This window comes from Moschus berezovskii, chromosome 8 (genome assembly GCF_049115385.1).
Source record: "Moschus berezovskii isolate FMDL1 chromosome 8, NW_MosBer_1.0, whole genome shotgun sequence".
Classification (NCBI taxonomy): domain Eukaryota; kingdom Metazoa; phylum Chordata; class Mammalia; order Artiodactyla; family Moschidae; genus Moschus; species Moschus berezovskii.
The window spans coordinates 111789313-111801746 of record NC_142467.1 but is presented as its reverse complement, the minus strand read 5'-3'; the positions used below and the strand labels follow the sequence as shown (position 1 = coordinate 111801746).

Here is a 12434-nt window from a genome sequence, read left to right as displayed (position 1 = left end):
GACCCTGATGCTGGGAAAGATTGAAGACAGGAGGAGAAGGGGACGATAGAGGATGAGATGGTTGGATGGCATTACCAACTTGATGGGCATGAGTTTGAAGAAGCTCTGCGGGTTGGTGGTGGACAGGGAAGCCTGGTGTGCTGCAGTCCATGGGGTCGTAAAGAGTCAGACAAGACTGAGTGATGGAACAACAAACTCCATACGTATATCCTCTCCACCTTGAACCTCCCTCCACCTCTCACCCCATCCACCCCTCTAGGTAGTTACAGAGCACTGTATTTGAGCTCCCTGCATCATACAGCAAATTCCCACCAGCTATCTATTTTACATATGGGTGTTCATTGGAAGGACTGATGTTGAAGCTGAAGCGCCAATACTTTGGCCACCTGATGTGAAGAGCTGACTCATTTGAAAAGACCCTGATGCTGGGAAAGACTGAGGGCAGGAGGAGAAGGGGATGACAGAGGATGAGATAGTTGGGTGGCATCACTGACTCAATGGACATGAGTTTGGGTAAACTCCAGGAGCTGGTGATGGACAGGGAGGCCTGGCATGCTGCGGTTCATGGGATTGCAAACAGTCGGACACAATTGAGTGACTGAACTGAACTGAATGTATATGTTTCAATGCTACTCTCTCTATTTGTCCCACCCCCTCCTTCCCCAACTGTGTCCACAAGTCTCTTCTCTATGTCTGCAAGTCCACTGCTGCCCTACAAAATAGGTTCATTAATACCATCCTTCTAGATTACATATATATGCAGTAATATCCAATATTTGTTTTGTTCTGACATATGTTACTCTGTATAATAGGTTCTAGGTTCATCCCCCTCATTAGAACTGACTCAAATCCATTCCTTTTTATGGCTGAGTAATATTCCATTGTATATATGTACCACAGCTTCTTTATCCAGTCATCTGCTGATAGACATCTAGGTTGCTTCCATATCCTGGCTATTATAAATAGGGCTGCAATGAACACTGGAGTACATGTGTTTTTCAACTATGGTTTCCTCAGGGTGTATGCCCAGTAGTGGGATTGTTGGGTCATATGGAAGTTTGGGAGCTTCCCAGGTGGCTCAGTGGTAAAGAATTTGCCTACCAATGCAGGAGACACAGGTTTTATCCTTGGGCTGGGAAGATACCCTGAAGAAGAGAATGGCAACCCACTCCAGTATTTCTGTCTGGGAAATCCCATGGACAGAGGAGCCTGGTGGGCTACAGTCCATGGGGTCACAAAAAGTCAGACATGCCTTACAACAACAATGGTAGTTTTATTCCTATTTTTTAAAGGAATATCCATACTGTTCTCCATAGTATTAATTGCATTCCCATTAACAATACAAGAGTGTTCCCTTTTCTCTAAACCTTCCCCAGCACTTATTGTTTGTAGATTTTTTTTTTGATGATTTCCATTCTGGCTACTGTGAGGTGATACCTTATTGTATTTTGATTTACATTTCTCTAACAATGAGTGAAGTTGAGCATCTTTTCATGTGTTTATCAGCCATCTGTATGTCTTCTTTGTACGTCTGTTTAGGTTTTCTGGCCAATTTTTGATTGGGTTGCTTTTCTTATATTGATCTGTATGAGCTGCTTCATACTGTTCATGGGGTCCTCAAGGCAAGAATACTGAAGTGGTTTTCTATTGACTTCTCCAGTGGACCACGTTTTGTCAGAACTCTCTACCATGACCCATCCCTCTTGGGTGGCCCTACATGGCATGGTTCATAGTTTCATTTAGTTAGACAAGGCTGTGATCCATGTGATCAGTTTGGTTAGTTTTCTGTGAGTGTGGTTTTCATTCTGTTTGCCCTCTGATGGATAAGGATAAGAAGCTTATCGAAGCTCCCTGGTATGAGAGACTGACTGAGGGGGAAACTGAGTCTTGTTCTGATGGGCGTAGCCATGCTCAGTACATCTTTAATCCCATTTTCTGTTGATGGGCTGGCCTGAGACCAAACTATGGGGGAGGTAATGAGGATAGTGGTACCTCCTTCAGAAAGTCCTGTGCACCCAGAGCTGCACTCAGTGCCCCCGACCCTGTAGCAGGCCACTGCCGACCCACACCTATGCTGGAGACTCCTGGACACTCACAGGCAAGTCTGGGTCAGTCTCTTGTGGGGTCACTGCTCCTTTCTCCTGGGTTCTGGTGTGCACAAGCTTTTGTTTGTGCCCTCCAAGAGTCTGTTTCCCCAGTCCTGTGTTAAGTTCTGTAATCAAATCCCACTGCCCTCCAAAGTCAAATTCCCTGGGGGTTCTCAGTTCTTTTGCCAGATCTCCAGGTTGGGACATCTGTTGTGGGTCCCAGACCTATCTTAATAATGAGAGGATTTATTTGGTATAATTATTCTGTAGTTTGTGGGTTGTCTCCTTAGCGACTCTGTGGTGGAGTTAATGGTGACCTCCTCCAAGAGGGCTTATGCTACACCCAGAACTACTGCACCAGAGCCCCTGCCCCTGTGGTAGGCCACTGCTGACCTGTACCTCCACGGGAGGCACTCAAACACTCAAAGGCAGGTCTGGCTCAGTCTCTGTGGAGTCTCCTGGTGAGCACAAGATTTTATTTGAGCCATCCGAGTGTCTCTGGCAGGTATGGGTTTTCATTCTAAACATGATTTCACCCCTCCTATTGTCTTGCCAGGGGCTTCTCCTTTGCCTTGGATGGTAGGGTATCTTTTTTTGGTGGAATCCAACATTCTCCTGTTGATGGTTGTTCAGCAGCAAGTTGTCATTTTAGAGTTCTCACGGGAGAATATGAGTGCATGTCCTTCTATGCCACCATTTTGGGACAATTTGGAAAACCCAGCGGTGGCCACAGGGCTGGAAAAGGTCAGTTTTCATTCCAATCCCAAAGAAAGACAATGCCAAAAAATGTTCAAACGATGACATAATTGCACTCATCTTACACGCTAGCAAAGTAATGCTCAAAATTCTCCAAGTCAGGCTTCAACGGTTCATGAACTGTGAACTTCCAGATGTTTAAGCTGGATTTAGAAAAGGCAGAGGAACCAGATATCAAATTGCCAACATATGCTGGATCAACGAAAAAGCAAGAGACTTCCATAAAACCATCTACTTCTGCTATATTGACTACACGAAAGTCTTTGACTGTATAGATCATAATAAACTCTGGAAAAAAAGATATGGGAATACCAGACCATCTTACCTGCCTCCTGAGAAATCTGTATGCAGGTCAAGAAACAACAGTTACAACTGGACATGGAACAGCAGACTGGTTCCAAATAGAGAAAGGAGTATGTCAAGGTTGTATATTGTCATCCTGCTTATTTAACTTATATACAGATTATATCATGCGAAATGCCAGGCTGGATAAAGCACAAGCCAGAATCTAGGTTGCTGGGAGAAATATCAATTACCTCAGATATGCAGATGACACCACCCTTATGGCAGAAGTGAAGAAGACTAAAGAGCCTCTTGATGACAGTGAAAGAGGAGAGTGAAAAAGTTGGCTTAAAACTCAACATTCAGAAAACTAAGATCATGGTATCCAGCCCCATCACTTCATGGCAAATAGATGGGGAAACAGTGGAAACAGTGAGAGACTTTATTTTTGGGGGCTCTAAAATCATTGCAAATGATGACTGCAGCCATGAAATGAAAAGACGCTTGCTCCTTGGAAGGAAAACTATGACTAACCTAGACAGCATATTAAAAAAGAGAGACATTACTTTGTCAACAAAGGTCCATCTATTCAAAGCTGTGGTTTTTCCAGTAGTCATGTATGGATGTGAGAGTTAGACCATAAAGAAGGCTGAGAGTCAAAGAATTGATGTTTTTGAACTGTGGTGCTGGAGAAGATTTTTGACAGTCCCTTGGACTGCGAGGAGACCCAACCAGTCAATCCTAAAGGAAATCAGTCCTGAATATTCATTGGAAGGACTGATGCTGAAGCTGAAACTCTGATACTTTGGGTTGAACTGACTCATTGGAAAAGACCCTGATGCTGGGGAAGATTGAAGGCCAGAGGAGAAGCGGATGACAGAGGATGAGATGGTTGGATGGCGTTACGGACTTAATGGACATGAGTTTGAGCAAGCTCCGAGAGTGATAGATAGGGAAGCCTGGAGTGCCACAGTCCATGGGGTCTCAAAGAGTCAGACATGCCCAAGTGACTGAAGTGAAGTGAAGTGGTAGTCACACAGTCGTGTCTGACTCTTTGTGACCCCATGGACTGCAACCTGCCAGGCACCTCTGTCCATGGGATTCTCCAGACAAGAATACTGGAGTGGGTTACCATTTCCTTCTCCAGGGTCTTCCCAACCCATGGATTGAACCCGGGTCTCCCACATTGCAGGCAGATCCTTTACTATCTGAGCCACCAACTGAGCTGATTGTATATTTTGAAGATTAATCTTTCGTCAGTTGTTTCATTTACTATTATTTTCTCCCATTCTGAGGGCTGTCTTTTCACTTTGTTTATAGTTTGCTGTGCAAAAGCTTTTAAGTTTAATTAAATCCCACTTGCTTATTTTTGTTTTTATTTCCATTGCTCTATGAGGTGGGTCCGGAGAAGGCAATGGCGAGCCACTCCAGTACTCTTGCCTAGAAAATCGCATGGACAGAGGAGCCTCGTTGGCTGCAGTCCGTGGGGTCGCTAGGGGTCGGACACGACTGAGCGACTTCACTTTCTCTTTTCACTTTCACACATTGGAGAAGGAAATGGCAACCCACTCCAGTGTTCTTGCCTGGAGAATCCCGGGGACGGGGGACCCTGGTGGGCTTCTGTCTATGGGGTCACACAGAGTCGGACACGACTGAAGTGACGCAGCAGCATGAGGTGGGTCACAGAGGATCTTGCTGTTATCTATGTCAGGGAGAATGCTGCCTATGTGTTCTTCCAAGAGCTTTAGAGTTTCTGGCCTTACATTTCGGTCTTTAAACCATTTTGAGTTTCTTTTTTGTGTATGGTGTTAGAAAGTGTTCTAATTTCATTCCTTTTTCATGGAACTGTCCAGTTTTCCCAATACTACTTATTGAAGAGGTTATCTTTTGTTTCACTGTATTTTCTTGCCTCCTTTGTTAAAGATATTGTACCCATAGGTGTATGGGTTTATTTCTGGGCTTTCTAACTTGTTCCACTGGTCTATATTTCTGTTTTTGTGCCAATACCATACTGTCAACATGACTATAGCTTTGTAGTATAGTCTGATCTGAAGTCATAAAGGTTGATTCCCTCAGATCTGTTTTTCTTTCTCAAGATTGTTTTGATTATTCGGATCTTTTATGTTTCCTTACAAATTGTGAATTTTTTTTTTTTTTGTTCTAAGTTCTGTACAAAATTACCATTGGCAGTTTGATAAGGACTCCATTGAATCTGCTTTGGGTAGTATAGTCATTTTCACAATATTGATTCTTCCAACCCAAGACCATGGCATATCTCTCCAACTGTTTATGTTGATTTTGTTTTCTTTCATCAGTGACTTATAGTTTTTTGCATACAGGTCTTTTGTCTCTTTAGATAGTTGTACACCTAATTATTTTATTCTTCTTGTTGTAATGGTAAATACAATTGTTTCTCTTATTTCTCTTCCTGATTTGCATTGTTAGTGTATGTGTATTAATTTTATATTCATTGATTAGCTCTAGTAATTTTCTGGCAGCATTTCTAGGGTTTTCAATGTATGTCATGTCAATCATGTCATCTGCAACAGTGAGAGTCTTACTTCTTTTTCAATCTGGATTCCTTTAATTCTTCTCATTCTCTGATTGCTGTGACTAAGACTTCCATAACTATGTTGAGTTATAATACTGAGAGTGGGCAACCTTGTCTTGTTCCTGATCTTAGAGGAAATACTTTTAGTTTTTCTACATGAGAATAATGTTTCCTGTGGATTTGTTGTATATGCCCATTATTATGTTGAGGTAGGATCCTTCTACGGAGAAGGCAATGGCAAGCCACTCCAGTACTCTTGCCTAGAAAATCGCATGGACAGAGGAGCCTGGTGGGCTGCAGTCCATGGGGTCGCTATAGTTGGACACGACTGAGCGACTTCACTTTCACTTTTCACTTTAACACATTGGAGAAGGAAATGGCAACCCACTCCAGTGTTCTTGCCTGGAGAATCCCAGGGACGGTGGAGGCTGGTCGGCTGACGACTATGGGGTCGCACAGAGTTGGACACAACTGAAGCGACTTAGCAGCAGCAGCAGGATCCTTCTATGACTAGTTTTAAGAGACTTTTTAAAAAATCATAAATGGTGTTGAATTTTGTCAAAAGTTTTATCTGCATCCATTGAGATGATCATATGGTTTTTATCTTTCAATTTGTTAATATGGTGTCATCACATTTTTATGTGTATATTGAAGAATCCTTGCATTCCTGGGATAAAGTCTACTTGATCTTGATGTTTAATGTGTTGTTGGATTCTGTTTGCTGGGATTTTGATGAGGATCTTTGCATCTATGTTTATCAGTGATGTTGGGCTGTAATTTTATGTCTTTTCTTTTTTGTGTGGCATCGTTGTCTAGTTTTGGTGTCAGGGTGATAGTGGTCTTGTAGAATGAGTTCAGGAGTTTTCCTCACTCTGCAATTTTCTGGAAGAGTTTGGGCAGGATAGACGTTAACTCCTCCAAACTTTTTGTAGAATTCACCTGTGAAGCCATCTGGCCCTGGGTTTTTGTTTGTTGAAAGAATTTCTTATTACAGTTTTGATTTCTGATTGATCTGCTTCTGATTGATCTGTTCATGCTTTCTATTTATTTCTGATTCAGTTTTTGAATTACACTTCTCTAAGAATTTGTTCATTTCTTAGATATGAACAAAATGATTCAGTTCAGTTCAGTTCAGTCACTCAGTCGTGTCCGACTCTCCGCGACCCCATGAATCACAGCACGCCAGGCCCCCCTGTCCATCACCAACTCCCGGAGTACACTCAAACTCATGTCCACAGAGTCGGTGATGCCATCCAGCCATCTCATTCTCCGTCGTCCCCTTCTCCTCCCGCCCCCAACCTTTCCCAGCATCAGAGTCTTTTCCAGTGAGTCAACTCATCGCATGAGGTGGCCAAAGTATTGCAGTTTCAGCTTCAGCATCAGTCCTTCCAAGGAACACCCAGGATCGATCTCCTTTAGAATGGACTGGTTGGATCTCCTGGCAGTATAAGGGACTCTCAAGAGTCTTCTCCAACACCACAGTTCAAAAGCATCAATTCTTCGGCGATCAGCTTTCTTCACAGTCCAACTCTCACATCCATACATGACCACGGGAAAAACCATTGCCTTGACTAGACGGACCTTGGTTGGCAAAGTAATGTCTCTGCTTTTTAATATATTATCAAGGTTGGTCATAACTTTCCTTCCAAGGAGTAAGCGTCTTTTAATTTCCTGGCTGCAATCAGCATCTGCAGTGATTTTGGAGCCCAAAAAAATAAAGTCTGACACTGTTTCCACTGTTTTTCCATCTATTTCTCATGAAGTGATGGGACCAGATGCCATGATCTTTGTTTTCTGAATGTTGAGCTTCAAGCCAACCTTTTCACTCTCCTCTTTCACTTTCATCAAGAGGCTTTTGAGTTCCTCTTCATTTCTGCCATAGGGGTGGTGTCATCTGCACATCTGAGGTTATTGATACTTCTCCTGGCAATCTTGATTCCAGCTTGTGCTTCTTCCAGCCCAGCGTTCCTCATGACGTACTCTGCATATAAGTTAAATAAACAGGGTGACAATATACAACCTTGACGTACTACTTTTCCTATTCGGAACCAGTCTGTTGTTCCATGTCCAGTTCTAACTGTTGCTTCCTGACCTGCATACAGGTTTCTCAAGAGGCAGGTCAGGTCGTCTTGTATTCCCATCTCTTTCAGAATTTTCCACAGTCTATTGTGATCCACACAGTCAAAGGCTTTGGCATAGTCAATGAAGCAGAAATAGATATTTTTCTGGAACTCTCTTGCCTTCTCCATAATCCAGTGGATGTTGTCAATTTGATCTCTGGTGCCTCTGCCTCTTCTAAAACCTGCTCGAACATCTGGAAGTTCACGGTTCACGTACTGCTGAAGCCTGGCTTGGAGAATTTTGAGCATGACTTTACTCGCGTGTGAGATGAGTGCAATTGTGCGGTAGTTTGAGCATTCTTTGGCATTGCCTTTCTTTGGGATTGGATGGCCAATAGACACATGAAAAGGTGTTCAACCTCTCTAAGTATTAAAGAAACGAAAGTGAAGACTACAATGAAATATCACACCAGCTGGAATGGTTATCAACAAAAAACTCACAAAGAATAAATGCTGGAGAGAAGGTAACTCTTCTATGCTGTTGGTGGGAATGTAAATTGATACAGCCCCTGTTGAGAACAATGTGGAGGTTCCTCATAAAGCTAAAAGTAGAGCTACCAGATGACCCTGCAATCCCACTCTTGGACATATATCCAGAGAAAAAACATGATCCAAAAGGATGCATACATCCCAATATTCATTGCAGCACTGTTTACAATAGCCAAGACATGGAAGCAACCTAAATGTCCGTTGACAGAGGAATGGATAAAGATTCCACTGTAGACATACACAATGGAATATTACTCAGACATTATAAAGAATGAAATAATGCCATTTGCAACAATGTGAATGGACCTGGAGCATATCATACTGAGTGAAGTAAGTCAAAGAAGGAGAAATATTGTATGACTTTCCTTACATGCAAAATCTAAAAAGACGTGATGCAGATGAACTTCCAAAACAGAAATAGACTCACAGACTTAGAGAATGAATTTAGGGTTGCTGGGAGGAAGGGATAATTAGCGATACTGGGATGAACATTACACACTGGTATATTTAAAATGGATAACCAACAAGGACCTAGTGTATAGCATATGAAACTTTCTGCTCAATATTATGTGGCAGCCTGGATGGGAGGGGAGTTTGGGGAGAATATATATGTATGGCTGAGTCCCTTAGCTATTCATCTGAAATGATCGCAACCTTGTTAATCAGCTACACCCCAATACAAAATACAAAGTTATAAAAATGTATGGTTGAAAAATTCCTTTAGAAAATTTTTATTGGATAACAAATTTTGATGTGTCTATTATTAAGATTTATTTCTTTAACTGAGGAATGGATTACCTTCAAATATCTGGAATAATTCCATTCATATTGTGGTAGTATATCCACCCATCATGATTTTTTCTCTTATTTCATTTTTAAAAGAACTTTGAAGCACAGCAGACAGAAACACTGGGAGGTTGTCAATATTGTTAATTTTTTTTTTTTTTGCATGAAGATGAAAATCAAACTCCTGAATTTTATAACCCACTAGAATATTTAGTTAAAATATAGCCCTTTGGATGCTGGTTACACAAAATCATACTTCCCTTCTCTGCTTGCTGAGCACAGCACTGACTGGAATAACTCCTTTGAAAAACTACCTGGTCTAGTAAAATGTCAAGCATCATTCACTAAGTGATGATAATTCAAAATAAGGCAAAACAGTTTCAAAACAAAAAACAACCAAATCAAAGTGAGTGTAGCTATGAAAACATCAAAGATTTTTAAACAGTCTGAATATTCTAATATATTCACCTTTCAACTAGTAATCCTAACTGCAGTCAGAATACTTATAGACGGCCAAATTCTGAGTTCTAATTTGAATTGCCAGGTCCCTTCTCCCATCCGTAGACACAGACTTACTGAAAAGGAATGACCCAAAGCCCTACAGGATCTGTTGAGGGGCAGAAAGCAAAGATTAGGGTTATGGCAAAGTATGACCTTCAAAATTCAAGTTTTAAGTCCCAGATAACACTACTCCTGGATATAGAGCTGCCTAAAAAGATACCACGGAGAAGGCAATGGCAAGCCACTCCAGTACTATTGCCTAGAAAATCCCATGGATGGAGGAGCCTGGTGGGCTGCAGTCTGTGGGGTCGCTAAGGGTCGGACGCGACTGAGCGACTTCACTTTCACACATTGGAGAAGGAAATGGCAAACCACTCCAGTGTTCTTGCCTGGAGAATCCCAGGGATGGGGGAGCCTGGTGGGCTTCCGTCTATGGGGTCACACAGAGTCGGACACGACTGAAGTGACTTAGCAGCAGCAGCAAAAAGATACCAGTTCTCTGCTTCTGGTAAAGTAAACTGTCTTGGAAACCTTACTTTCCAGGGGAGGAGGAGGGGGTGGGGTATCAGAAAAGTAAGATTCGTTCGAAAGGAAACAGAACGGGGAACATCCACTCTGGCTTCCCGCGTCCAGCTGGTTCCCTCCTGCAGTCTTGGACACCTGGGTGGCTATGCCCCCAGGATCTCAGTGGCACAGGGTCAGAACGGCTTTCCCCTGGGGTATCAGGTGCTGACCCCAGAGCTGCAGCATAGAGTGGGCGCCGCTGAGCCCGGAGCCATTTGGTTTGGGGAACACTGCCAGTCACCTTCCCTCGACGGAGCTGGAGCCTAGTTGCGGGAACTGCGGCTGCGCCCAGGGAGCCGGTACTCTAGGCGCCAACACCTGCGCCTCGCAGACACTGGCGCCCCGGAGACACCTGCGCCCTGCCGACACCAGCGCCGCATCCGGCAGGAAGCACCCGTGTGCTCTTACCCCTCCCTCGCGCAGGCCTCGCGTCCCCTTTCTTCGCGCACGCGTTCCAACGACGCGTCATAGGCGCCACCCAACAGTAAGCGCTTTGCCTGGTACCCCTCAGGCAGCTAACGGAAATCTCTCTGAGCCACTAGACTCCGTTTGAAGGTCCAGAATTGCGCCTCATGGGCAGTTACCTGAGCCGGCCTCGCCCTCGCCCGTCGTCACCTGCTCTGCGGGGCGGGAACCAGCCAGAGAGCCCCGAGTGCCTCGGTCCTGCGCACACCGCCAGCCGTGTTGCCCCAGCTTGCCGGGTTCACTCGAGGGCCCCAACTCTGGACCTGGCGCGCAGGCTGTCCTTTGAGGGTCTCATGGCTTCACCCCGTCGTCGTCTGCACCGACGGCGGTTTGTCCTAGTCCATCGGCTGCAATATTCAATCCAGCAAACCCGTCGTTTATTTTGGGGTTTTTTTTCCTCTGTGCCCGGGAGTGGTCATCAGAAGCCATTGCCGTCTGCTTGTAGTTCCAAGCTGTTCTACACCTCAGTGATCCTGAGGATGGCATCTGCAAAGGGCAAACTGACGCTCCGTTTGCCTCTGAGGCGGACAGTCATCTGTACGAGGTCTTCATTTTCTGTTCACCTCCTAAACCTTTGTGTAAAGGAGATTCTGGTGAGGGCCCTAGAAGAGAGTGGTCAACTGAGAGGAAAGGAAGAGAAGGACCTGACAGCCTTGACTGAGAGCAGAAAGGGGCTAGCAAAGCAAAAGAAAGGGCGCTCAGCCCAGAAGAGTCAGGAAGAACAGAGAAGGGGCTCGAACCCGGGTGGGAATGCTCAGTCTGCGTTTAGACGCCTCATGATCGACGGGGTCCTCTCTTCCTTTGTGCCCAGGCCTGGGCCTCTGATTCTCTGTTCCAAGAACTCTGAAGATATCCTGATTAGGAAATCCCAGACCTACTTTTTGAGTTCATGCAGCAAACGAAATGCCATCACCAGTTCATACAGCTCCACAAGAGGTTTCCCACAGCTCCACAGGAGCGGTCCAGGTGCAGCCAGGCTCCTGGGCCCAGAGTCATCGCATCTTCATGAGCTCTCAGAGAAAACCAGAGAGGAAGGCCATCGGCCTAACACTTCAGCCTCAATGGAACCGCAGAGGAAGATCGAGGATGAAAAAATTGCAGATGACCACTTAAGGAAGAAACAAAACTTAAATTGCTCACAGTCATCTGACAGTTCCAGGCCCCACAAACGCAAGATTCCTCTGCTCCTGGCCTCCAGTCGAAATGATCCACTGATCCTGCCCCCACCCCTCCAGATTGGTTATCCAGTCACTGCTGAAGACCTTGACCTAGAGAAGAGAGCTGCGATCCAGTGGATTAACAACGTCTTGGAAGGGTAAGACTGAAACCATGTCAGTCTACAGAACCCCTCAGCCTTTCACTCTGCCAGCTCCCAGCACTAATTCACAGCTGAGGAGCTTCTGGAAAATGTAGAGCTCGCCAGGCCCACTGGCCTTCCTGTAGTTAGTTGGAGTAGCCATCTCTATGAGGTGTTTCGTCTTGGTTTTCCCTGTTTTGTCTTGCTCTACTTGGCTTAAAAAATTGGTTCCTTTTTCCTGGCCCACTAGGGCCTGTTCCCCAGTACTTTGCTGCTTGGCCCCTCAGTGGTTTCTTGGAGGAGCAGTACAAGACCATCAGAGTCCAGCTTTGCTCTTGAGGGAACCCAGAGTGCTGCTCCTGTGAGCCCATTCCCCTACCAAGTCAGTTCTTGCCAGAAAGACAACACAACATTCTTATCATCTTCTGTCAGAAGTGCACCTGGAACTTGGGCAGCTGGAGGTTGTTAGTCTGGCCTGACCCAGTGGTCAGCATCATTGCAGCAGAAGAGGGAAGCTTTGGACCAGTTTCCGTCCA

The 12434-nt window shown here is 44.7% G+C and overlaps 1 protein-coding gene across 1 annotated transcript; it reads left to right on the top strand.

Moving 5' to 3' along the window:
* Positions 1-10708: 10708 nt before the first annotated feature.
* On the top strand, positions 10709-11920 carry LOC129562341 (nuclear envelope pore membrane protein POM 121-like). The gene has a single exon (XM_055435331.2). It carries the CDS (start codon positions 10709-10711, stop codon positions 11918-11920), a length of 1212 nt encoding a protein of 403 aa, XP_055291306.2.
* Positions 11921-12434: the final 514 nt, after the last annotated feature.

Bases quoted from the DNA above. Each gene is read 5' to 3' on its own strand.
- LOC129562341 (XM_055435331.2), top strand. From the start codon at position 10,709: ATGGGCAGTTACCTGAGCCGGCCTCGCCCTCGCCCGTCGTCACCTGCT.